General features: G+C 48.1%; 2 protein-coding genes across 8 annotated transcripts; both read right to left on the bottom strand.

The window, feature by feature from the left end:
• Positions 1-1,959: 1,959 nt before the first annotated feature.
• Positions 1,960-12,419, bottom strand: SLC25A38 (solute carrier family 25, member 38). 7 transcript variants are annotated; one of them, XM_010570651.1, is made up of 8 exons: positions 12,404-12,419; positions 11,660-11,979; positions 9,986-10,107; positions 9,253-9,337; positions 8,542-8,721; positions 7,925-8,093; positions 7,147-7,313; positions 1,960-5,732 (listed from the first exon to the last, which is right to left on the bottom strand). In XM_010570651.1, the coding sequence occupies exons 2-8, from the start codon at positions 11,954-11,956 to the stop codon at positions 5,610-5,612; spliced, it is 1,143 nt and encodes a 380-aa protein (XP_010568953.1). In that variant the 5' UTR covers positions 11,957-11,979; positions 12,404-12,419; the 3' UTR covers positions 1,960-5,609. The 7 variants fall into 7 exon arrangements, with proteins under 7 accessions (XP_010568953.1, XP_010568957.1, XP_010568956.1 ...); XM_010570655.1 differs by lacking the exons at positions 11,660-11,979; positions 12,404-12,419 and adding an exon at positions 11,185-11,227; XM_010570654.1 differs by lacking the exons at positions 11,660-11,979; positions 12,404-12,419 and adding an exon at positions 11,158-11,206.
• Positions 12,420-22,647: 10,228 nt separating this feature from the next.
• CCR8 (chemokine (C-C motif) receptor 8) lies at positions 22,648-26,835 on the bottom strand. The gene is made up of 4 exons (XM_010570650.1): positions 26,631-26,835; positions 25,704-25,837; positions 25,548-25,616; positions 22,648-24,284 (listed from the first exon to the last, which is right to left on the bottom strand). The coding sequence occupies exons 3-4, from the start codon at positions 25,599-25,601 to the stop codon at positions 23,205-23,207; spliced, it is 1,134 nt and encodes a 377-aa protein (XP_010568952.1). The 5' UTR covers positions 25,602-25,616; positions 25,704-25,837; positions 26,631-26,835; the 3' UTR covers positions 22,648-23,204.
• Positions 26,836-27,039: the final 204 nt, after the last annotated feature.

Raw genomic sequence — 27,039 nt, 5'->3', positions numbered from 1 at the left:
CTGTCTCCCGTGGGAGGGACCCCACGCTGGAGCAGGGGAAGAGTGTGATGAGTGCTGCCCCTGAGGAGGATGAAGCAATAGACATAACGTGTGATGAACTGACCACAAACCTCATTTCCCGTCTCCCTGTCCAGCTGAGGAGTGGGGAGCGATAAAACGGCTTTGGTGGGCGCCTGGCTTCCAGTCAGTGTCAGCCCATCACACGGAGATAGACAAAGTGCATTACAAAATAGAATGAAATTACATTGTGATTGGGAATTCCAAAAACAAGGGCTGTGTGTAATTCCTTTACAAGGGAATGAAAGTGTATACGATTTGAACCAGGTGAAGGTGCATTTACAAGGTGCATTTGCTATTAATATTGCAGGAGAGATCTAAAATCTTGCACAGATATTACAAGATCAAATGGGAAATATACACAATTAGCAGAACAAGATGTTTTTTGAAGAATTGTCTAATAGTGGTAAATGGTTAAATCCAAAAACATGGTTTGAAGGTTTAAATCTGTGTATCTGAATTTTTATTGCTGTTGGAGGGTTATTAATAATTTGTATGTTTGTAGCAATCAGAATCATCTGGGGAGCAGTACAAGGACTGGATCAATTCAAAGCTAGAGTACTCGCTGCCTTCCTTGTGAATCTGATGTTCCTAAACAAAAAAGGGGTAGATGTGGGAGCAGCTCAGAACACCTGGCATGTGAATCAAGAGTGAATGTTAGAACTTGTTGTGCTGCATGTTTGCCAAGCCTTTGAAGAACTGGTTTTACAAGGTCAGGTCGGAGGACTGCCTGGTGTGTGCCTGGGAAGATGTGGCTGAAGACAGTCACGAGTATGCATGTGGAGTGTGTGTTTAAGTGTTCTGAGGACTGACAAACATCCCAGCTGAGCCAGATATGTGCTCCTGTTCTAGTAACATATAAATGTGCTGTAAGAGACAATGAAGAGGTCTTTTCGCCGTTGCTTCGGAACCATCTCGTCGTCATCCCGAGTGCCTCTTTCATCACTGCAGTCTGCTATCTCTTCTCACAGCTGGGGCAGCTGTCGGCAGCAGGAGCAAACACTCTCTACACTGAAGTGTTTCTCCAAGGCAGCAGGAGAGCTCTGGGGAGGTCTGCATGTAAGAGCGCATACTATCGCCAGCCTAACTTGGTATCAGATACCTGCACAAGCGGCTCAGGTCCAGCTGGCACAAGGCTGCACACCAGAACTGTCTGGTAAGTCTGTTACACACAGATAACTCTGTGAAAATTGCTTCATATAAGAGTGTATCATCTAGGCAACATCTGAAAAGAGGTTTAGGATTTTCACATCTGAAGACAAACATCTCGGTATCAACAACATCAAAGTTTTGCTTAGCACAACCTGCCTGCTACTGAATCCCAGGACCATACTGTGACAGCAAGAAGAGATCCCAGCAATCCAGCGTCACCTTGCACTACGCCTTGCGGCAGAGGATTATGTCCCAGGCACGAGTTCTGGTTCCCTGCTGAGATCAGACTGCCTGAGTAGCAAAGACCTGGTTGGCAGGAGATTAAAAACAGTCTCTCTCCAGAGTGCTCAAACCCCACTGTTGTAAAGGCAGGTATTTCACCAGCTAGTATTTCTATCAGACTTTACACACAGCAGGCAGGCAGAGGAAGCTGTGAAACAGACAAGATTCCCCATTGCTATGTGTTTTTTTCATTTACGTAAAGCTGATTTAGCTTGTACTAGCAGAGCCTGTGGCTATTATACCCCACAGAAAAAGAGAATACGTATTGCCTTGTACGGGTTCTGCATTCATCCAATAGTCCTGTTCTCTTGGGAAACTTCTTTTGCTTTCTTAAGCCTCTATTCCGTCCCATCCCTCTGTGGGTTTGACTGGTTTGGGGTTGGTTTGTTTGGGTTTTTTAAAGAAACACTGAAGAGATGCATGGTTCATCTGGCAACCAGTTTTTAATAGAAACATATAATACACCTTCTCACATAACTATTTTATACAGACACATAAACACTCATAATACTAAACCTATGTAATGTTCCAAAGCGCCAGTTCTGTTTAAACAGTGCAAGAAAAAAAACGATCATGGGCACAGGAAGAATGGAAATGTGAAGTTTCTAAAACATAAATAATCAGACTATTTCTCTTGTGCCCTTACAACTCACTTAAATACTGTCTGCCTCAACGTGTGAACCTTAGTTGTGTTCCTACACCACAGCTGCAGGGGCAGAAACAACACACGTTCATTAATAAATAGTGTATTGCCAGCAACGGAGGTCATTCTGAGAGGGATCCGACTGCAATCCCACCATATATAGAAGGGATCACACAAGCTTCTCTGGAATCCAAGCTAAGTCAGCTTTGGAAATGATTATCTGATAGGCTCATTAGTGTTGAATTGCTGGCATGATGCAGGTAGGTGATTAAGCACCTGTGCCTAAATCTTTTATTTGGTTTACTTTGCATTTAGGTTGTACGGTGACTGTTTGTTGTTAATTAGGAGCATGCAACCTCAAGGGCAATATATCTATTCAAGTCCACACACTTGTTTTTCTTGACTTGCTACAGCTATCAAGAAGTAACTTCAGTAAATCACTTTAGGAACAGACTGTTTTTGAAGAGGGGAAAAGGGTGAACAATGGGAAGGATCAGAGCTGAGAAATAGTCTTGTGCCTGCCTAGGTGATACAGCTTTCAGAAGACAGTGAAACAGAACTTCAGGCTTTTCCTTCCCCCATATATGAGAGACCTGACACAAAAAAATAATACAGAAAAAACCCAACAAACTTGCATCGCAAAACTCACTCTCCCCAGCTCACACGCAGAGAAATTTTTGGATTTTCAGCACCAAGGGTTAATGAAACACAGTGCAGTTTAGATTGTCTATTTCTTAAACTCAAAGGAGCCCAGGCTAACTCACAAGTCAAAAGCATATACTTTGCCACTCTACTGCAACAACAAAGACCCTCCTCATTCTCCACGAATTAAGTGGAATGGAAGAACTTTCCCAAAGGAAAAGCTAACACTGCTTTAGGCCTGAATCCAGATTTTAATAAATAAATAAATAAAAATCAGTAGACTTTAAAACACCAGCACACTGCAATAAATTCTCTAGTTCTTCCTTTGTTACCTGACCAAGCAGGAGTATAGGGCATAAAAGCCACTGAAGCGTTCCTGTATTTCAGATTTTTGGTGAGGACGTTACTTAATTCAAGATCTATTACCTCGCATTCTTTGCTCGCTTGCCTCATTTTTAAGAGCCTACATTTCTGTCTGCACAAGTTGCACACTACTTTGCCATTGCTACATCAGGAACTAAAATATTCATGAAGCACCTTGCAGGCAACACCATACACAGCCCTTGACTGCCACAGCCCAGGATGATCAACAGATCCAACTCACACACCAGATTAAGAAAGGCCCAAATAAATTCAGGCTTCCGGTACAATATGTTGGTTTGATCCCATGCATAGGGGAATAAAAGACAAATGATGTAACTCATGTAATTGCCACCTCAGTCTGCCAGGTCAGCAATCCTAGACTTGGTTCTCCAGCTCTCTGTGTCAGTAGTGCTCAGGGTAACAAACAGCAGGATGTGCAGTTACCACTGTTCCATGCACTCTCACGAGTTCAGGTCACTAAGGGCAGGAGGGACAGCGAAAGAAAGGAACAGTTCTTAATATTTAGGATTTGGCAAATTATGTGCCCACATGCCTGACAGTGAGAAGCAGCAGAGGGAATCTGACAGCTTGTCAGTCACAAGGTGGAATGATTTGATGCAGTGCTCTATTATTAACATGCAGACACGTGCACACGGGACCCTCCACCACCATTCTTGAAGACTCCTGCACTGTGTAGCATCAGTCTCCCCTTGCAGATGGGCTGATACTCGAAACAGGCAGCACCTTCCAGGCCTCCAGCCCATCCCGTTACACTTTACTCAGACTTAATTTTCACATCAGTTATCAAACCTTCTTGGAGTTGGAATCTGGTAGAGAACATCTTTTACAATCCATGTCCCCTCTACTCTTGTGCTCAGGAGGTTGCCAGGGCAGGCAGTGATTATGCAAATCGCACTCTAAATTTTATGAACAACAGGTAGGTAGTACTGGTTGTTCGTACAGCTAGCGTCATGTCTTCATATTTAGAGACATCTGCTCTGTTTCTAAAGTGAATTGTAATATCCCTAGATAAATATTTAAGAAAATAAAAGCCAAAGGTATGTTTTCTGCAAGGCACACTACAGAACAGGACACACACTTCCATGCCCAGCTTTGTGGCAACGGTAACAGAGCTGCAAGAGTCCCAACCCAGCCAGCCAGCACAGAGGCACAAGTGAAGAGGGCAGCAGGCTGTACCCAAGTTTGGACAGCACATGCTATGAGGTCTGCGTAACAAAGTAGGAATGAGGAAGAAGGCACAGTGGATGAAAAAAGTGTATTTATCTCTAAGCCTAAACTCAGGAATACTGAAATATGGACTACCTGCTACCAGAAAATGTCAGCCGGGAAACTGTGAAGGGTCTGTATAGAGATCAAAGAGAATTAAAGTTCCCTACCAAACACTCACAGGTTGCAAACTTTGGAGAAAGCTCACAGAAAAGAGTAGCCTTTTCTTTCCAAACCCAAAGATACTCCACATGCAATCAGCAGCAGTTTTTAAGGGAAATATGAAGTGTCAGTATCTATATCTGCTTCCATAACACATTTATGCGTTATGACCTATGATGCTAAAAGCTACACCTAAGGACCAGCTAGCACCGAGGGTGTTGATCAGGGATTAACAAATGAATGAGGGAGCAAGTAAGTCTCTAGTACAACTGGATGAAAAAAAAAAAACTTGAGTGTTCCTGATATAGTCAGACCAGCAGGAAAAAGTCAGAGAACAAGTAGAACTTTCGTAGCAATCAACGCTAAAGTGCCTTATGTTTCTTAATTCCTGTGCAAACACTGCTGTAGAGGCAGAAGCACATTTCAAGATTGGTAAGATGCCCAGTTACATAGTAACACACGACACAGCAAGGAGGTTCCAGTTACCTTCTCTGCTATCATGTACAGTACAAAAGTGATGACAGAGACCACGTTCCTAGCACTTCATTTCTCTTCCACGCACTCCTGCAATACAAGTATTAAGAGACACATCCAGTCTCCCACTGTGGTCTGCAACGTTCCCCTGTGAGAACAAAGCATATGAGGAAGGAGGATCTACATCAGACAGTGGGTCATTGTGGCCTTGCTGGCCAGACCAGCAAGAAACAGGCTGGCAGGTTCCACAATCACTGTTTTCTCCTCACTTTTGCTCAGCAAAGCCTCACTGCATAAAGGCGGTGAGCACAGAGCTATTTTTAACAGGGGTTTTTCTCTCAGCGTAGTTACCAGGCTGTGGAAACCCCGCCATTTCCCACGGCAGTCTGCGAGTGCAGTCCCTCTGCAATGCATTGATCAAATGACGCAAAGATCTGATCCTTCTTTCCCCTACTTGCCAAAAGGCCTAATCCCCTGTCTCAGAAGGGCTTTCTTCCCTGTGGTTGAGCAAGGCTTATTCCTCTGTGGAACTGGGAACTTCCTAGTGCCAGTTGATCACAGCAAGCAGGAGAAGGGAGTGAAGCTGGTCATTTCTTGTGCAAGTCAGTCAAGATTTCAAGCCCATTTTTTCCATCATCTGTTCATACACCGTCCATGCCATTGCTGCCATCAGAGTCCGCCTGAGGGCACGGGGCACGCCACCTCGGAAGAAGCCGATCAACCCAAAGTCCTGTAACAGGAGAGAAACAAACAGCAATCCATCGCAATCTGCCTCTAGTGTTTGAATTTCTCAGCATTTATTGCATGGAACAGAACAGGATATATTTCTGCTCAGACTCAGATCAGTTTCCGAAAGACCCAGTCTTAAATAGCATTTAATGCCTAGGAAGAACCTGTAGCACTGTGCAATTGCAGGGCTACCCAAGAAAGCAAGAAGAGCAGTGCATGGAGAAAGAAACGCCAGGATGGAGACAACGGATAGGGAAAGCCACACTCAAGGCCAACAAAGAGAAGGTGAGGGTGTAATGCTTCAAGACACTTCAGGAAAAGGACTTGTCTTTGTTTTAGAGCTTCATATTTACAAGTCACTTAGCTATTCTGTAAAAACTGAGATTTGTAAGTACTGAAGTAAAAAAACCATTCTGGTATGAGAAAAATGTACAATGCACAAATAAACAGATTCCTGTTTAGGAATAGAGTTCAACATGGAAACAAAGCAAGACGGAAAACTGCCAAGATCCACCCTTCTGAGGGCAGGAAGGGAAAGGTGGGCTTTCAGCACATCTCCACCCCATTCCTGAGATACAGATCTGGGTATTTATTTCTCTTTTAGTGTCCAAAGGGCAAAGAATTGTTTTGTAGCTGGTTTGTATCTGAAACCAGCATTTCGCACTACACACTAAAGAAACCCTTTGCCCCAGAGTAGTCATCACAGATGTGCCTACACCAATAAACCAGAGGCGGCAGCAGCTCTAAGCACAGCTCCTCCAAGCCTACATACTAAGCTAAGCTGAAATGAAGTTAAGATGAAATAAGTCAAGTGCTTTCTGTCACTACCAGTGTAAGAATCAATACGTAACAGACAGAACTGAAGTCATTCACCAGCCTGAAACATGAAGCGGGTCTGTGTGGAGAAATGCTTGCTGGAATACGCCCACCTTTGTGCTCCAGTACTCTCAGCTTGCTCTCCAAGTCCCCATCATCTGTAGTTTTGTGAAAATAGATAGAGGGCTGAGGAATGGCAAGAATAATCAGGGAGCAAGTTCACTGCCTTGTAATCCATTCAAGAGGAGCAAGAAACACATCTGAGTAGTGACAATGGCCCCTCTAATTACAAGGAAAAGCAAGGAATGGACTGAAGCTTCCGACTGCTTTCAGACCATCAACCAGAGTACTTTTCAGTTATTACTGAACAGCTCTGCACTAAACCAGTGGCAAGAGATTCAGCCTCAGTCTCACACTGCATGACCCACTTCAGTTTCTGAAAATGCTGACACTGATTAGCCTGACTGCAAGAGCACATCAAGCAGTCACATCTGTTCACCTACTTTAAAAGGCAACAACTTTCTTCACATAGCTGTGCTTCTGGCAAGGAGATCAGAAGTGAGGCTGTGATTGTGCGTATTAGAAGGGATTCACCTCACCTTGTAGATGAAGGCAATGGCCTGGCTTGTCCTGCGGTACTTTTGGGGGGATAGCTGCATGTGTGTTTTGATGACATCAGCAGGCTGCGTTGCCAGCGAGGCCAAGATTCCCGCAAAGATCCCGCAGCCAAAATTCAGCAAGGGCATGAGCACTGGATCCAGCTGGTCTGCAACAGAGCAAAGGGAATGCACTCAGACATGTAACAGGCCAGGAACACTCACACTGCATGACAAATTGAAAAGCTACTGAATGATTAAATCAACGTCGGAATCTAAGAGAAGTTAAAATCCATGCAGAGTAGAGAAATCTTTCAAGGGGAAAAGTGGCTACTAGTCAAAAGTTAGCACTATTAAAAAGCCTCACTTGCCTGGGAACTGAATTTGACAGGAACTCAGAACAGGAAAGATTATGCAAGTGTTGCCCCAACCAGTTCTAACAGCAGAGAAGCCCCAGTTTAGTGGAAACTGATCAGTATACAAGACAACCAGCAGCAAAAAGCACCGCTGAAGACATCCTCTCTTTCAACTGTTCACTAACCCACCTTATGCATCAGCCTTCATAAAGACAATCAAGCAGTTTAGGGCCAATTTCCATTTCTACCCTGACCTAAGCTATAGGTCTACAGTTCTCCACAGGAAAATGTGAATGATCCACCTAAAGCCCTACAAGAGACTAATTTAACTACTGAGGTAGAGAGTAATAAGTAGAGCATGCAGGCAGTCAAGTGCAGGGCAAGATGTGAGAAGAGAAACATTTTCCTCCAACATTCAGCCTTACCCTGAGGTGTGAGCTTTTTGGTCTGTGTGTAGAACATCAGGTAGATGCCAGAGAAGGGTGCATCCCGCAGCAGCGTTGCGGTGAGCCCACTGAACATCCCACGAGCCCCTTCCGTCTGATAGATACTCTTCAGAGCTCCATATACACTCCCATAGCCAAATCTTCCACTCTGCAAGAGTAGACAACAGTCAGCCATCCATGTGCCAGGCACAGGCCAAGGAGCCCTACGCACACCCTGAGGCTACAGCATCCAAACAACCGGTAGTATGCACTCAATGTGATGGCTGAGATGGCAGCACAGAGGATAGCCCAAGGCAAAAAGTTGGTATCACCTACCTCAGCCTTTGAAACAATCTTTCAGGAAGGTAAAATATGAAACATACTACACAAATGTTGTATGCAACTGAAACTTAAAAATCTCAGGGTGAATTCTGTTTCATCTTACACTTCTTGCCTAACTATCAGTGTGTGGCATTTCCTGCACAATGTGTGAACCAGGATGAAATCAGGACTACATCCCTGGCTGCACCCAAGTGGTAGCAACCTTCTCCAGTCAGAATTTCACTTCCTTCACAAGGAAGGCATGTGACATCATTAACAGGGAAAGTCATACTCACCTCATATCGGGTCTTCACTACAGTAACTGGCAACATGCAAATCCCAGAAACCGCACGTGCGGTGGCACCCAGAAAGACAGACTCCAGGGCTGTGGGTGAACGGTCCACTAGAAACTTTTGCTTCATCATGTACAAAGTGCTGAAGTAAATCCCAACCCCAGGAATACATCTTGCAAAGGACTTCAGAAGAAACAGAAATAGATGAAGAAAGAAAAAGCATACATAAGACAAAATGTACTACACACCATTTCAGAGACTGTTAAACTTGACAGGAAGCTTTGAAGAAAACAAACAAACAAAAAAATCACTAAAGCTAACATGCTGATGAAAGAAGACAAGGTAAAAATCACTTATGGCACTGAGAGCCAATTGATTCACATGATGCCAGGATTGAACGCATTCCTCAGTGGCAGGTTTCTAGGAACAAGATATTCCAAACCAAAATGAATTTGGTGCAGTTGCCACCCCACATTTGCAAAAGTATTCAACTGTTCAGCTGCTCAGGACTGCAAAACCACAGGGACTGCCATGACCAAATCAGTGGCATTCACAATATTAACTCCTTAAAATAGGATTTAATCTAAATCACATGGTTTCATTCATAACTGTACAAGAGCTGGCTATTTAAATCCAGGCAGCCATAGCTAGTAATAAAGAGTAGGTTTATTTATCTATTTATTTTTAGCAGTCAGGGTTAAAACAGCCACTTACTGGAGAGACACCCTTCCATAGCCCCAGAAGACTCTCATTACGAACAACCCTAAAGAGCAGTGTTACCATCCCAGCACGACCGGACCTGAAAGGAAGACAAGACAGGAACTGCAGAGATGATCTGCTTCTGCTCTCTCGCAGATGCACTCCACAGCCACCCCCTTTCACTCGTATCTCTGTGCGTTACCCCAGCACCTCTGAGGCGCTCTTTCTCGACTCAGCCTGCTTTTCTTGGTCACTCTTTCCAGGGCTTCTCCATCCCCTTCTGCTTTCCCACCACTTGTAACATACGTTAGAGACCTCTCTCATTAGCATTTTTAGTTGCTCATTCCCTTTGTTAGCAGCAGCAGATTTAGTCATGGTTGACTACCCCGAGCAAACAGGAGTAGCTGCACACACGGAAAAGTTATGTGACAGCCGCACAGGATTTTTCAGGCAGAGGACACCCTGTGAAACTGCACGGCAGCCACTCCAGAAAATACCAGCCTCTCAGATGAGTACAGACAAATGCTGAGGTTATGTGTTATTAAAGTAGCATTCACAAGAGCAGCCATATTCTCTCTTCTGGAGCAAAATATCAATCCATGCTAAAAAAAACATACCTCCTATTTCAGAAAGACTCTCAGTATCCAAATTACAACCCTGAACTCCAAGCCCCAGCCAGTAAATCAGGCAGAAGCCTATGGTGGGGCACCCCCACACCTCCCATGCACACACATCCTCACTCTCTCACCCATTCACAGCAGGCTGCAGAGTTTGCAGGCGGGTTTTCAGCAGGTCAAGGGGTTGGAAGATGAGCGTGGAGCAAGTCCCACTGATGGAGCCACACACGAAGGCCTTTAGGACTGGATGCATCTGGAAGAGGAAGAAGAGGACTTTAAATGGCCATTTATTAAGAATAGCATAAGAGGAAATATAGTGGCTGATACATCGCATGCTATAGGTAAGGAAGATGAGCTGACCCCAGACACTAAGGACTGCTGCTCAGGGCACAGGAAACTTTTTCAGACCTTTTGAGAGCCTGATCCGAGTTTTATTTGTGGTTTTTGGTCCCTCTGCCTTTCCTGGGAGATTGTTGCAGAATCTCCTTGCAATTTGGTGGTTGGAAAGAGTTTTCCAAACTTTAAATGTAGCAGCAGCCATTTGGTAACCATTTGCCATGTCGAAGGGTGTGCCTTAGCCCCAATCCCATCCACCTCTGCCCGGCACTGCGCTGGCAGCACCTCCAACCCTTCCTCCCCATTGCACACCAAGCTCCCCCTCTGCCACGGGCCCTAGTGGGGCTCTCCCTTTAAAATTGCCCACCACCCAAACATGGCTCAAACGCACCCAAAGCACAGCACAGCCTGCTCAGCTAAGGCTTGGTTTTCCTACACACACCAGCTACCACCCCCCACACTTCTGGGGTGATAAGGCAGAAGGCACAAGCCACACAGCAGGGTGGATAGATATTCATATATATTTTTTTTAAACATTATAATGGTGTTTTGCTAATAACGAATGAGCTTCTACCCCACTTGGAGCAGAATCAGGGCAGGGAAGGCTTTTGCAGCACGGTGGTTTCTGGAGGGGCACACTCCAAAGCCGCTAACGTGCCTCTCGCAGGGAGCGGCACACGGCTGCCTTCCACCCCCCGATTTTCGGACCCCTCTCAAAACCCGTTACCAGCCTCCGGCCGCGCTGAGAGCGGCGGGGGAGCGCCCGCCCCCCGCAAGGCCCGGGCCCACCGTTCCGGGGCTGGGCCCGCCCGTCCCTCAGAGCCGGGCGGCCGCGGAACACGACGGAGGAGGGGAGGGGGCGCAGGGAACACCACCACCACCCCCCCCGGGCTCTCCTCAGCAGAGCGAGAGAGGAGGGACCGGGGCCAACGCTCGGTTACCGACGTCACAACGGACGATAACGGACCGTCCCGGCTCGGCCGCGCGTCACTACCTCTGCCTCTCGCCCCGGCATCCCAGCGCCGCCCGGCAACCAGTGAGCGCGGCGGGCCAGAGTGACGCGTGCGGCGCTCCAGCCGCCGCTGGCCAATCCGAGCAGCCAGCCCCGAGCCAAGGCCGGGGGGGGGGGTAAGCGCGGCTCCGCAAAACGCATGCGCCTCTTCTTCACCCTTTGCGCGCCGCGGCCGCCCCGCTGAGCGCGGCCTTGAGGCGCCGGGCCTGAGCCTGAGGGAGCGGGCAACAGCCGAGGGCAGCCCGCCGCCTCGCCCACGGGATCGCATTTTAGTCACATCTCTCGGCCGTTCGGTATCCAGCAGCCGAGTCCCAGTGGGCTCCGTCAGACACGGGCAGTGGGAAGGGGACGGTTCATAACAGGTAGTCTTCATCTCGTCCCTCAGCCCCCCACCCCAGCCGTCTTGTTGTGGAGACTGTGGCGTTCAAAAACCTAAGCTGCTCCCTCGTTTTCTTACCACCTGTGTTTCCACTTGGTCTTCTACATCCTGGGCCAGGAGCAGAGGAAGGCTGGGTTTCCAGAGCATGGAAGGAGCGAGGTGCCGAAATGAGGCCCTTCTATTTTCGATCTGCGTCGGCCCTGAGACTGGGCATCTTTGCTGCCTCCGCAGACCCAGGCATTTCTTATCGAAGGCAAAGCAGGAGGCAGCTGGGAGGAGCGGGCAGTGGCTCTGATGAACTGCTTTTCTGAGAATCTCGCCTGCCAGCTTGCAGTGCCCTGGCCGAGTAAGGGGTGGCACGTCCAGACACCTCATCCTCCAGCTAAGTTGGGCTGTTCCTAGAAAGAAAATCCCAGGCGCAGCAATAGCCACATGCACAAACCACTTACTCTTGTTTGCTCACTTTGCTACGTGGCAGCCCCTTAGGAGAGAGGCAATATACCTCTCTGAGAAAATGTAACACATGGGCTAGCCAAAGTTCTTTATTAGGGACTCCATCTTCCTTTTTGCAAGCCCCTCTCTCATTATGCAGTTCCCACCTCGGGGAGTGACTGTCTTGCATTTCATTAACTGACTGCCTGCTGTCTCATGAAAAAAGGATCAGCTCACCCCCATCCCTCCTGCTGCTTTCCCTAGCTCACACCTTGCTCCACTGTGGACCTCCACGGGGAACAGCCTGCCTCACCATGGTCTTCCCCACAGGCTTCAGGGGAATCTCTGCTCCGGTGCCTGGAGCGCCTCCTCTCTTCCTTCTTCACTGACCTGGGTGTCTGCAGAGTTGTTTCTCTCACATGTTCTCACTGCTCTCTCACAGCTGCTGTTGCACAGTGTTGTGGTTTTAGTCCAGCCAGCAACTAGGCACCGTGGAGCCACTCGCTCACTTCCTCCGTGCCAGTGGGATGGGGAGTAGAATTGGGAAAAAAAAGTTAAACTCGTGGGTTGAGATAAGAATGATTTAATAACTAAAGTAAAATAAAATGTAATACCAACAATAATAATAAAAAATACAATAATAATTGTCATGAGGAGGTATATAATAAATTAAAAAAAAAACAACCAAGTGACGCACACTGCAATTGCTCACCACCCGCTGACCAATGCCTGAGCAGCAATCCGCCCCTCCTGGCCAACTTCCCCCAGTTTAGATACTGAGCATGACGTTCTGTGGTATGGACATTCGCTTTGGCTAGCTCAGGTCAGCTGTCCTGGCCGTGCTCCTCAGCTTCTTCTGCACCTCCTTGCTGGCAGAGCATGGGAAACTGAAAAAGCCTTAACTTATCCTAAGTGCAACAACTAAAACATCGGTGTGTTATCAACATTATTCTCACACTAAATCCAAAACACTCTGTACTGTGAGAAGAAAATTAATTCTATCCCAGCTGAAACCAGGACACACAGCATTTTCTACCCTTTCTTAAAGAGGCACTACCAATATCACTGGTGGCTCGGCTTTAGCCAGCAGCAGGTCTGTTTTGGAGCTGGCTGGAACTGGCTACTTTCAGCATGGGGGCATCTTCTGGCATCTTCTCACAGAAGGTCCCCCTGCACCCCCCTCAACCAAAACCTTGCCATGTAAACCTAATACATCATCACTGATTATATAAGGAAGCTGGCTAGGAGATATATGTCATTTTGAAAAAGCTCCTTTGGCTGGTTTCCTTTGGTGTGTTTCTGCTGTGCTGGGTGGGACTGGGTAGATACCTGAGCACTTACGGGGATGTTTTGTTCTCAGAACTAATTCTGACTTTAACCATGGCAGTTTGCATCTTGTTTGACTTTTGCTTTGGAGACACAGTAAAACACATCTAAATGATTGTTTAGAGGAGTGAGCTTAACAACTCTAATAAGGCTGACAAACCCAAGTGATGCATTTGAAATGTTTCTGCATGGAGCTCAGCTTTTGTATGCAGGTGAGAGTGGTGCTTCTCCCTCCATGTCTTTGGATGGAGCTACAATGGACACTTCTGTTGTTTTCCGAAGCAAAGCAGGGACTGCAACAATAGCGGCCAAATGGCACACACCCCAAGAAAGAGCTTTTCCAGCATGAAACCCTGGCAGTAACAGTAGTCTCCAGATTCTTGGCTTGCTGTGGACGTGGAAGAGTTTTGCTCCCTTAAAATAAGCCTCATGATGAATGTGGAGGTGAAGCAGCACAGCTGAGCACACACATCTCTGCGGGGATGATTTCTGTGCCTCACTTCTGCAGGAAAACCCAGCAAAGGGAGCCTCATCCCTTCATGTCACTGTCCTGGAGAGATGCAAGGAGCCACCAGTGGGAGATGATACCTATTCTTCATTAAAAAGGTGGGGAGGCAAAAATTACCTGCATGATCCACGTCTGGACTGGTGCCTGCTCAGGGGTGGTTGCACCTGGGGTGTGCAGGCACTGTTGGCTTTAGGTGTAGGACAACTCTGTCTGAACCCATGGTCCCTTCTGCCCCCATGCCTCACACTATGGTCTTATCACGGTCCCAAATTTCCCAGTTGCTGAGAGACAGGAACTGAAAGGCAAAGTGTTACTGACTCTGCTGAAGAACGCAAGCCTCTCTGCAGAGCCAAACACTGCTTCGAGGCACTGCCAGTGCAGGAGAGACCCCCCCGCCCCCAAGATCATTTCCAGTGACAGTACTGGTCAACAAGCCCACCACCATGTCAGAGCCAACAGGGCTGGGGCCATGGAGCAGACACCTCTCCACAGCAGGTCTGAATGGCAGTCTGACAAGCATCACCCCTGGGGTGACACTGGTGCAATCGATCTGGTTGTGACCAGGGAGGTGGACCACATGCCTTGCATGCATTGTGCCATGAGGACATCTTCCACAGGAGGATCCCACAGGGATCCGCAAGTCACTGTGGCCGCCCAGCGCCAGGGACCAGCCTCACCCCTTTACAAACAGGGAGACCCTGGCACACTGCACACACACACTTGCATGTGACAGAGGCACGGATGTGGCTCGTGGTGCACAGTGGTGCGGGCACACCAGAGCACATGGACATGGCGATGTCCTGATGTGTGTTGGGCAAATTAGCAAATGGCCTTGACACCACTGCAGGAAAGGTGCTGCTGGAGAGCCCTAAGAGGCAGAGCTGAAGCTGGTGGGTGTGTTTGCACCCAGCACCCCCCCTCTCTCTGCACCGCTGCGGCCGAGCACCCCTCGGATGCTGAAGGTGCCGAATTTGTGGTTAATGAGTTAAGAAAGGCGTTTTCCAGCTCTTGACCCAAGCTAAAAGGATCCCCAGGGGGACATGTGCTGCCATGCTGCAGAGAAGGACCCTGCTGTAACTGGGAGGGTTTGGCTCTGCAGTGCCTGTAGGAACTTTTCTGCTGAAGCTTCATCCAAAAGAAACAGGTTGTGTTTATCTCATGCAGCTACTCACATTCTCCCTCCACTGTAACACCATAAGTGCGCCTACGATGTCGAGGAGTGGGCGGGCGAGAGCGGGGCATTCCATCCAGGGCTGGGGCACGCTGCCAGCAGGAACGGCACCTCCACCCAGGCACTGTCCTCCCCACAGGGTGGCTACCCAGGGACAGCTGCAGCCCTCTCTGCTCCTTGCGGGCACTTGCCTCCTCCTCCTCCTCCTCCTCCTCCTGCTCTTCCTCCTCCTCCTCTCCCTCTGACACCACTCTTTGAAAGCGGGGGGAAACTGGCCGCCTTCCCTCCGGGGCTGGTGGAAAATTTGCATGGTTCCTGGGCTCCCCTCAGACAGGGCTTCCCGCTGCTGTGCAGGGCACAGCCAAGGTCTCCCTGAGAGTGGTGTTTGGCCTTGTCTCTCCCCTGCGCGCAAGGTGCCAGCGGCCTGTGCCACTGCCGTCCCTGATGCCTGTTGACGTCTCGCCTCCTCTGGCCACTGCTTCCCCCATAGGAAGAGCCTGGGGTGGAGCTCGGTGAGCTGCAAGCAGAGGTGCCGTTCGGCATCTCCGGCTGGGGACAAAGCCTGACCCCAGGAAGGCTCGTGAAGCCACCCGTGCCGTGAGTCCAGGGAGCAGCAGTGGCTCTGAGGGTGCTTTGTGCTGCTGTGTCTGCGCCAGCCAGTGCAGGCACCAGAGGATGTCCTGCCACAGGCTCCGCGCAAATGCCGCAGGCAGCCTGCTCCTCTCTCGCTCAGGCTCACTGAAACGCCTCCCCCGAGCATGGTGTCTGTGGTGTGAGTGGCCCAGGTGTCACCCTCAGTCCCAGCGACCATGCAGGGTGGCTTGTGAGCCTCTCTCCCTGCTGCGCTGGGAGATGCCTGGGCATTTCACAGCTTCCCAGCAGTCTTGGTGCTGCTGGGGCTGATTGTTCTTTGTGCTCGGGCAGCCTGTCATCGCTACTTCGGAGATGAGAGGTACAGAACTGCCTAAGGGGCCAAATTCCTGTGTAGGATTGTTGTACTTGATACATGCCTGTTCGTGTGTGTTGCATATTTGCTGGTTGCTGGTCCAATAGTTGTCTGCTGCTGTTAACTTAGAAATAGATAATGGAGATACTGCTTCAGCACAGCTTTAGTCATGAAGTCGAGAGAACCTATTGACATGTACATTTTTAACCAAATTGTGTTTGATTTCACTTTAGTTGGTGGCAACAAGCCACGGCCTGTCACTGGCCCAGGAATATAGCGCATTGCATCAATCCCCTGCTGCTGGGAAAGACGCACATTTTCTGAGGATCCCAAATGAAATCTCCCCTCATCCTCTGTGATAGAATTCATCAAGGATTTGCATCCAGTCTGGCAGCATCCATCCCAGAGGCAGGTGTCAGATGTGCTCCTTCAACATGCAGAAAGCTCCAGCATTGTGTGGCCTTCCTGAAGGACTGAAACCTGCCTAGACAGCTGCTGGTCCACCAAGTCCTGCACAACCCTTTCCCTGGGCTGGGTGCTGGGTCAAGAGATAGGTGCTAAAATGGGTATTTCCCTTTGGATCATCATTTGTCTCACTCACTCCACCCTAACCCAGTGGGATGGGGGAGAGAATCTGTATTGGGTCTGGCTGAGGTGGAGTTAATTCTCCCCGTAGCAGCCCTTGTAGTGCTGTGCTCTGTATTGGTAGCTAGAAAGGTGTTGGTAACACACCAGTGTTTTGGCTATTGCTGAGCAGTGCTGGCACAGCATCAAGGCTGTCTCTCCAATGGTCCCCCCCGCCCCTCACCAGCAGGCTGGGGCTGGGCAAGATCTTGGGAGGGGACACAGCCAGGACAGCTGACCCAAACTGACCAAATGGATATTCCATTCCATATGATGTCAGCTCAGCTATAAAAGCTAAGTAAAGGGAGATGGAAGGGAGGGCATTCATTATTTACATTTGTCTTCTGGAGCAACCACTACTGGTACTGAAGCCCTGCTTCCCAGGGAGTGGCCAGACATCGCCTGCTGATGGGAAGTAGAGAATAAAATCTTTTCTTTTCCTTTGCTTTCGCACGCGACCTTTGCTTTTGCTTTATTAAACTGTCCTTATCTCAACCCACGATCCTTTCATTACATTTTCTTTCCCCTGTCCAGTTGAAGAGGGGGAGTGATAGAGCAGCTTGGGTGGGCATCTGGTGTCCAGCCAGGGTCACCACAGAATCGGAAAGAAAAAGGTGAAACTCGTGGGTTGAGATAAGAACAGTTTAACAGAACAGAAAGGAAGAAACTAATAATGATAATAATAACAATAACAAAATGACAATAATAATAAAAGAATTGGAATATACAAAACAAGTGATGCACAATGCAATTGCTCACCACTCGCCAACTGATGCCCAGTTAGTTCCCGAGCAGCAATCCCCCCAGGCCAACTCCCCTGAGTTTATATACTGGGCATGACATCACATGGTATGGAATATCCCTTTAGCCACTTTGGGTCACCTGCCCTGGCTGTGTCCCCTCCCAGCTTCTTGTGCCCCTCCAGCCTTCTTGCTGGCTGGGCATGAGAAGCTGAAAAATCCTTGACTTATCCTAAGTACTACTTAGCAACAACTGAAAAACATCAGTGTGTTATCAACATTCTTCTCATATTGAATCCAAGACATAACACTATACCAGCTACTAGGAAGAAAATTGACTCTATTCCAGCCAAAGCCAGGACACGCTGTTCCTCCATGACAGAGAGGACCATGGTGTCTTTGAAACAAAAGAGGAGCGTATGCATGTGCTGCTGAGCTGTTAGGAAATGGAGAGATGAGCAGAAACCCTCTGATCTACTCTGTTTCTTGGTGTGCCCACTCCCTTTGGCAGAGCTGAAGCTTGGCCATGCTTTACTCCTGCAGATCATTTCAACATGTGCAGCACACCCCTGGGCACTATGCTCACGTTTTTTAGAAAGATCACATTTATCTCCAAGTATGGGTCAGCAAACGGTTAGGGCTTTGAGGAATGACTGGCTTGCTGCACTTCATCAGTTAACAGCCTGGTTTGGGGTTTTTTCTGTAGAAAAAGGAGAAAAAAATGGACTGCTGAAGGCATGATAGACTTGTTCCTGAACCTGTGCTGCAGGATGCTCTAGGAGAGACAGGGGTACCTGGGCAGCTAATGGTGGACAGATGTGATGTGAAAACCTCAGCTGGTTGTGGTGCTTCAGTGCCCATTTCTTTCAAAACTTGTGTGCTTTACCTTCTCTAAACCCAAGCACATGGAGGACTATGGAGACTGAACATCCTCAGAGAGTGCCAGGTGAAGAAAGGGGTAAGCGTCTCGGTGATGTAGATGCGCATGCACATGTCGCACATTCGTTAACATTAGTGGGAAGGCTATGTGGATACCAGAGTATGATGAGGAAAACCAGTATTTACTGGGGTAATACAGCAGACATTGTGTTTGCTTGGTAGTACTCTTCTCTTATGTATATCTCATCCTACGTAGTAAGTCTGGCCCAGCTGCTGATGCCAGGGTTCCGCTGGCCACAAAGACTGCTGGAAAGCACACCAGACGCATGTGGACAGTCCCAGCCATGTGATGAGAGCGGTGCTGTGTCGGGATGAGGCCCCAGCAAATGCACTCGTCAGCAGAGGCTGGGGGAACCCAAATCCTGCTACTGCTATTCTGAGGCGGGGATTTCTGTGACCTGGCTCTGTACATTTTGGCATTTCAGCTAAGTCAGCAGAAACAGATTTATGCAGAAGGGCACAGACACGCAGAAGCACACTGCTCAGAAGCTGTATGTCAAAACTGGCGTAGTACAGCAGCAGCTTTGCTTTGCTCAGCATTACTTGCTGCCTTTGACGTACAAATATTAACCAAAAATGCATGGCAGCCTGCATGTTACAGATAAAATTGGCATATTCAGACTAAGGATGTAATTCTCTTTCAATTTCCCAAACCTTTTTTACATCCAGACAGAATACCTAAAGTCATGTTTATTTTTTTTCTGTCATGATCCTTTCTGGATCCTCTCCTGGCACAGTTAGTAACTTCTATGGTGTGTCAGAACTGGTATACTAAATCAGTGTTTTCAAGACGCTGAAAATAAAACAGGATTTTCCTGGACATGATACAATTACCAGGGGCTTGGGGAGTTTTGTGCATGCTAATGCAGGCCGATCCCTGTGCAGGAGAATCTTTCAGCCAAGAGAAGTGTGGGACACAAATACCCTTCATTAACCTTTCTTTTTTTTCCCTTGTAAAACTTTTGACTGGTTCTGACTTCCAGTTGTAGCTGGATGTTACCACAGCAGAAAGAGGCAGAGTTGGGCTGCTGGCTGTGAGGACTCCTCTGGAAAGGATCAAGGCAGAAGTTCCCGTCCTCATCCCCAGACTGCATGCAGTATCCTGAACAAGTGACTTGAAAGTCAGAGATCCTGCCAAGGATTTAATTAGCGTTGTCTCTATGTTGCCTTGGGAAGGAGGCTTCAGAATAATGCCAGAAAAAGCCAGATATGGACTAGTTTCGTACTCCGGGATGCTGTTTTGGAACAAGATGCTGAGACTGTCATTCCCTGTGCTAAAGTGGCAGTCCTGCAGCTCAGAGCTGAGACATGTGGAAGAATCCACCAGGTTCCACTTTACACTATTTCCCGAGGGATCTAGCAACACTGTAAGCTAGCATGTCCTCATATATCCCACTTTTTGCTGGTGTAGCTTAACAGTGTGGGTCCTTAAACATACCCTTTTTCTCTCTACAAGTGCTGCACAGGTTTGTACAGTGCAGCAAGTGATATTTGTGCAAGACAAGCCCCAGTGATGCCACTGCAATGCTCCAGCCTGTCAGTGCCTTTCCATCCAAACATGCAGAGCATCATGGGTGGCATCAGACAAGGACCCCATCTTTATAACAGAGACCCTCTGTAGAAGGGACCCTCTGGTGCAAATAACACCAATAAATCAAAAGAAAACAAGTATGTATTTTAAGTTTAAGCTTGAATGTGGGTATCAATTACTCTGGTCTCTGTTTTAAGATGACATGCTGAGGCCGGAACAAGAGAATATCTGACTGTGCCAACATCATCCTGAATCCTCTTTAACCTGCATCATCTCAGCAAAAAGAAAAAGCAAGATCAGGATATAAAGATAGGAGCAGGACCAATATAACAACTGTGGTGGGTACTTTTTATGCAAGCAGGTGAAAAGGCATGGGGTCTGTGCAGGATGGTCTAGCCGCAGCAGCTGGGTGCTTCTTGTGCTCCCAGTTCTTGGGATGACCCTAAAATTTGGCGTTACCCTCAAGCTACCCAGCAGCTTACACAGACACAGGAAGATGCCTCCTGCTCTCCTGTGCTCTCAGTGCCCTCACAGACACTGGCAGGGCAGCAGACTGCTCCCAGGCTTTTCCCTTCAGAAAGGAGAGGAGCTCTGAGACCTGCAGGGATGCTCCTGGCTGCCCACAGCGACACAGGGCAGGTCCTGCCAGCCATGCAGCCTCCGGATGTGGGTCTCACCTTCTCCCTTTGCACAGGAAGGCAGTAGTAGCAGCTTGAAGCAGTTGGGCTGTGATGAGAAGTTGAGGTCAGGTCCAGCTCAGAGCTCCTGGTGTTGCTGCTGTGATGGAGGAAGGCAGCTGCCTCTGGCAGGAAATCCCCTGAGCCACAGATAGTGTCTCCTGCCTCCTCACTGGAAAGGTTTGCAAGTGGTGCTGAGGCAGCAGGAGGGGGAAGATGCCCTTTAGACTCTGGTAAGAACTAGAGAAGTGAAAGACTTTGCAAAGGAGGCTCTGCACATTTATGCTACCGTCATGCGCAGGGTTACAGCCTTTGTGGGGAAGCCCTGGGTCATAGCCTCACTCCAACAGCTACACAACAGCAATCAATGAAACCTCTGAAAAGAGGGAGATATCCCCTAGCAGAGATGCTCCGCAGCGCCAGGGAAAGGCCATCCTCTTGCCAGCTGGGGCAAATGGGCTCCAGCACTTGTCCCAAAGCACTCACACAAAGGCTGCAGGACAGGGCTGCAGAAATTGTTCCCATCTCTTGTGCTTCAGCTGGGCAAGGTCGGATCTAGAGGGCTCGTGCTGTGAATCTGCACAGGAGATAGCTGGTGCTGTCCTCCTGCCCACCACCCTTTGGCTTTGTCCTGAATTTTTGTGAATCCTCTTCTAGAACACCTGAGTGTTTGCATATACAAAAAAAGCCTGGTTGCCCAAGGGTGGTAAGGCACCCAAAAGGCAGGAGCTGTACTGCTGCGCCTGGCTGCAATCCTGTTCCTGGGATCTAGGCAGCAGCTGAACCTTTTCCTCTGGTCATAGTCTTTGCTTTACAGTTTGGATAATGTGTGTCATGGCCTACGTGAGGCAGCATGTATTTCTTACACACCTTCTGTTATGGTCTGTTCTTGCAAAGGATTGTACCTTGCAGATTGCAAATATGAGTACACATTAAAATAGTAAATCCTATCCAAAGAAGATCAGTGGTTTAAAAGGATTGTATTTTGTGTTTTGTTCTGCTCTACTCTAGGAAGTAAGCCCAAGGGTACTCAGTATGTGTGGAAACACTACAAGGGCAGACTCTTATAGGAAATTAAATTTCTAGAATAAAAGATAATTTACTTGCCACTTCTTTTTTCCCCAGGGAAGGAAGAAGAGGGAGGGAGGGAGAGGAGGGAGAGAAGAGGCAGCTGGAGGGATTGTCAGTTCTGTAGAACTGTCCAGGACAGAAGAAAATGCACGAGCTGAAAGAATTAATGATGAAATAGGTTCCTCAGGTGCAAGGACCGTGCAATTACACTGCATGCAGTATCTTTATTATAAAACTTCAGTATATCTTGTAGGGAGAAATAGGTCAAGACTAAAAGCTTCAGGACACCATTGCATTTATCTATCAGTATTTGTATATATAAAAAGATATATGTATATATATATATATGCACATATATGTATGTGTATATATTTGTGTATATATACACAGATGTACATGTATGTAATGTACATCTATATGTATATGCATAGGTAACCATTCACATATAAACCAGTCATTCACAGTTACCAGGTTGGAACAGTAACTAGGAGGTCAACCCCAGTCGAGCAGCAACGATACTGGCACATCAGTTGCTTGAAGTGTTCAGAAAGTTCCCTCATGGGGAAGTGTGAGCCTTATCTGGGTTTTAGGCATCTCTGGAGCCTCTGGCCACTCAAACCAGCCAGTGCCACCCACTTTAGCTACCACCTGAGTTCCAGGATGCTTGGTGTATTACCTCTGTTTGTGTCTCTCTCCATCCTGTTTCAGGCACCCACAGAACAACCAGCCCCTCGGCCAGCGGGTCAGGGCTCTGCTGAGAGCAGCCACTGCCCTGGCCCATGGCTTACCAGCCAGTGGGTCCACAGGGAGCTTTGACATATGACTTTTACTGCTCTCTCAGCTCACATTTGGTATTTTTTCCATTCTTCAGCCTTTTTTTTCTGGTAACTATTTCTCCACTCATCCCTAGGGCACTTGTTCATTCCCATAAGGGTTTTTTCCTGACATCCAAAGTGTCGTTTCTAGTCTACAGCTTCCAAACCCTTCCAGCCCCAGAGCTGTAAACCCTGGTAGCAGATGGGGAGTCAGGATCATACCTAGATATTCCTCCATGTTGATTTTAACAAAACACATGCATAACATTTATTTCTTTGTTGCTTATCTAATTATTCACTCACTAAGCTCTTTCTGGGCTGGAAACCTTGTTCAGATTTGTCAACTGGGAGCCAGGCCCTGGTGTGATGCCTTAAACTTGGGCACTGTTTCCCTCCAAAGAGCAGGTTACCACTCCTGCTGTGAGCCCTGCCGCTGCCTACAAAGCCAATCCGCTCTGCTGAGACAAGGGAAGGAGTGACCAAGTGTCCCAAGTTCAGAAACATAAACAGTTCCTTTCAGTACTGAATCTGAGGTGGGGGAAATATTTCTAAGGCACCTCTCCATGATGCTCAGGCAGTGCGGGAGTCTGCTGGTAATTTCAGCCTCCCTTTCACAAAGCAGGCAGGGCAGGACATGCAAAGGGAAAGGGAGGAAGATGCTAGAAAAGACATTAAAAAGTAAGACCCCCAAAGGCAACCATGATAAAAGCAAACTCAAGCAGCTGCTTCCACTTTTCCTGTCCTAAAAGGCTGCCCAAACAGTGCATCCCTGTGGATGCCCTGCTGGGAGGATTTCTTAACTTCAGGTCACCTGTTTGGGATGAAAGTTTTTTACTTGTAGCTCTACAAGACAGTGCCAACAAAAGATGACTGTGAGGATGTCACACGCAGAGAGGAGTGCTTGTCCAGGCTGCGCCCATCGAAAGCACTGTAGTCTTTGCAGATCAACAGAAAACGTGTGTATTTTCTGAAAGCTTCGTGGAGATGCTTCTTGAACTTCTCACCCACGAAGGCATAGATGACCGGGTTGAGACAGCAGTGGACAAAGGAGAGCGCCTCAGCCAGCTCCATGGCTAGGTCTAGCCTTTGGCTTGTCTGGCAGTCGTCGATGATGTACATGTTCCTCAGAGAGTCCAGAAAAAGCACAATGTTGACGGGGGTCCAGAAGAGGAAAAACACAATGACAACAATAAAAACCAGTTTCATTGCTTTGTACTTGTTCTGAGTATGGCACTTCTGCAGGTTTTTCAAGATGCTGTGGTAGCAGAAAATGAGGACAACAACAGGGATCAGCCACCCCAGGACATTAACTTCAAAATTACTGAAAGTCTTCCAGCCATTGTTGCTGTCAGGATAGTGAGGGATGCACTTAGTCTGGTTATTGTCATTCATTTCCTGGAAAAAAATTAAGTCTGGTGCTGATGCTAAAATGGCGACTGCCCAAAGGACCAGGCTGGTGATAATCCCATGGGCAGTTGTCCGAACCTGTAGAGCATAGATGGACTGGACAATGGCCAAGTACCTGTCGATGCTCATGATGGTTATGAAGAAGGCGCTGCTGTAGAAACCAATGAAGTAAGCTGAGCTGATGATTTTACACATCGTATTTCCAAAAGTCCACTGGCTCACGATGGAGTACTGAGCCAAGAAGGGGAGGGAGAAAACAAAGAGGAGGTCAGAGATGGCAAGGTTCAGCAGATACACATCAGTCATGGCCCTGACTTTCTTGAAGACTGTTAGGACCCAGATGACCAAAGCATTTCCTACAAGGCCGGTCACAAACAGTAGGGAGTACAGCACTGGAAAAAAGGTAGATGCAAATGCTGGAATATTTTCAAGATCACAGCTGATGTCCAGTTCTGGGTAGAAGAAGGCGTATTCATAGGCTGCAGAGGAGTTAGATGTTGATGACGTGTAACCCACCTGTTCAAGGACAATGAAGTTCATGAGGCCCAAATCCCAAATTACCCTCTTAGTAATATACTAGGCACAAGTCAGCTCACACCAAGCTGCATGAGGACAAAACAGCTGTGCCTCACTTGTGTTGGAGGATGCAAATGAGGAATGAACATGAGTGACCAGTCCTCCCCTGCAAGATCTGGGATGAGGTTCTTGCGCCAGAGAGGCAGAGGAGATCAAGGAAAATGCAACTGTGGTGGTAAACCAGAGGTTACCAGTATCCCCTTGCTGGCTCCATGTGGGGTACCAAGCCCTGTGCCTGCAGTCCAGGTGGGGCACCGGGGCCAGAGACAGTGAGCATCACCAAACCAGCAACCAAATATGTACGGCCAGGGGGCTGAGAGCCTCCAACATAGGTTTTGGGGTCCTATTCCACATTTCCTTCAGAAAGGAGAAAGGGAGCAGGGCTCAGGGAGGAATTGACACGTAAACCCTCATCTCCTAAAAGCTGCATTTCCAGTTAGCTGAGTGCCAGAAACAGCCCATCATGGGACAAATTACTTTTGCAGAGGATTCCTGCACAGTTCAAGCAGGTTTTCAGCTGTAAAGGCACCAGCACGTACAGGTCACCAGTGGGTGCTGCACGTTGCATGCTCTCTCTACCCGAGGTGAGATCGGTGGTGGCAGCTCTGGCCTGAGGGGTGACTTCCCAAAGAGCAGACGGGGCTTTCTGCCCCTTCCTCCCTCCTCCCCAGCAGGAGCTTTGCCCTCTCAGCCTGTGCCAGGACAAACTGCTGCTGCCAGCAGCTCATGCCCACCACGACTTTACTCTCCTAACAGGGATGGCTGGTTTTCCTTTCAAGACCAGTGGCTCTGCTCTCCTGGCACCTGTCAGGATGCACCAGCAGCAGCGATGTGCCCCTTCCCTGCTCCCCAGCCCCTTACAGCCTCCCAGGAGCAACCACCGCATCCCTGGGCAGCACCTATGACAGCAAACAACTGAAGAAGGTGGGTGGCAGGACATCTCCCAGTCAGCATGTCCTCCATAGGACACTCCTAGCACTACCCTTGCCCTTGAAGACAGCCTTCTTCCACAAGCACAGTCTCATCAGGCAAAGATATTTTCACTCAATGTTTTTTTTTTTCAGGAAACAACAATCACACTGATTTCTTCTAAACCCCTGTCATCTCTACCAATACTATGTATCCCCGTAGGCAAAACTGGACCCCTCAGATATGCTACTGGCCTTGGCTTGCAGGGCAGCAGTCCAGCGGAGAGTGACTCACCGACACGTCCTCGGAGCTGCTTCTGCCCAGCAGGTATGTCAAGTTCCCCTCCATAATCCAATGCTGTGTCTGAAAAAGTGCCCAAAAAAATGTCCTTACATCACAGGTTTTTAAGAAGTGGGCATACCTACACACATATATGTCGGCAGTACTTACCCTAGCTTATGTTGCAAGGCCAAGTCACAGGCAAGGTCCTCACCCCGTAGCAGTGCACTTTCCTCTGTGTGATATGTGTTATGTTAAAGACGTATAAAACCCCACAGGGGTGAGTTCAGCCTCTGTACTTTACACTTTGAGAAACGGAAATGTTTCAGGTTTTATCTTCTGAATAATCAGTATGGTTTTTCACTTTGAGCATTTATACTAACGTCAGTGGAAGAGATTTGCAATTACCCTGTGTCTGTGAACTGCCCCCATCCTTCACCTGGTTGCCCCTGTCCTGCCTGCCGCCCCTGCTCTGCAGTCCCCATGGCTGGGAGAGAGGAAACAGTGCTGCCTCCCCTCTGCTCCAAGGATTTTTGGTGAAGATGTCTGTGGGGGATGGCCCAGTGCTGCTGATAGACAGCGATGGCAAAGGGCACCATGTTTGCTTTTACTACGTTTCTCCTTTGAAGGCGCTTTCCCCCTGCACCCACCATGCACAGACAGAAATACCCAAGGGAACTGATCATAGAATCATAGAATCATTTAGGTTGGAAAAGACCTTTAAGATCATCGAGTCCAACTGTAAACCTAACACTGCCAAGTCCCTATCACCCTTCCTTCCCAAAACATGCACCCTGCAGATGCTCTCGCAGACTAACGCTGAAGTAAAGCCCTGAACAGCACTGGATTTCCACTGACTCTGCCACATACCTGCTGGGGCCTCATCCTGACCCAACATGGCTTTCATCCCAAAGCTGTCTCCAATCTCCCCCACAACATAAGATATATGGGAAAGAGGAGCACTACTAAGCAACAGGCAGCATTTGAAGTGTGTGTTATCTCCTTAAATACTGCTGCTTCTCACTATAGCCTTGTGCTATTACTGTAATTCAGGCAAGCCACATCACCTTTTTTCGTTTGTCTTTGAGCAAAGAGTACCTCTCTGGCTGTCAGTCCATAGATGTGCTGCTAGAGATCCCCATGTGGAATGGTCTATCATCTCTCTCAAACCCTCTGAACGCCCACCTTCATTGCTCCAAAGGCAGAGGGATAAATCTCTGTGAACCAAAAAAATCCACAACTATTCCACGTGGCAGTGGGTGGCTTTCTTTGGCCATGGTGGGTGGAATGATACTTGGGTCAAAGTTTTATGTGCAAGTCAAGCCATGTGTATATGATAGTCTGATTGACAGCCAAGCTCTGCTGGGTATTAACTCTTGAGATAGCTGAAACCAGAAACAGAAAACAGAAACCAACTCCTTTGTCATAGGACTTACTGGCAGTGTTGAAGTTGGACCTCCATTATCCATTTGCAGGTTTAAAGCGGCACTTACATCTCTGTCAGTGT

This window comes from Haliaeetus leucocephalus, unplaced genomic scaffold (genome assembly GCF_000737465.1).
Source record: "Haliaeetus leucocephalus isolate CR32 unplaced genomic scaffold, Haliaeetus_leucocephalus-4.0 Scaffold298, whole genome shotgun sequence".
NCBI lineage: Eukaryota > Metazoa > Chordata > Aves > Accipitriformes > Accipitridae > Haliaeetus > Haliaeetus leucocephalus.
The sequence above is the reverse complement of the archived record's forward strand: the minus strand, read 5'-3'. Positions and strand labels throughout refer to the sequence as shown.

Coding starts and splice junctions, on each gene's coding strand:
- SLC25A38 (XM_010570651.1), bottom strand. CDS start 11,956: ATGAGGTGTCTGGACGTGCCACCCCTTACTCGGCCAGGGCACTGCAAG. Junction 7,314..7,924: donor CAAAAAGCTCACACCTCAGG/GTAAGGCTGAAT, acceptor GCTCTGTTGCAG/ACCAGCTGGATCCAGTGCTC. Junction 5,733..7,146: donor CCATTGCCTTCATCTACAAG/GTGAGGTGAATC, acceptor CTCCTGTTACAG/GACTTTGGGTTGATCGGCTT.
- CCR8 (XM_010570650.1), bottom strand. CDS start 25,601: ATGGAGGGGAACTTGACATACCTGCTGGGCAGAAGCAGCTCCGAGGAC. Junction 24,285..25,547: donor GCAGCTCCGAGGACGTGTCG/GTGAGTCACTCT, acceptor GTCCTTGAACAG/GTGGGTTACACGTCATCAAC.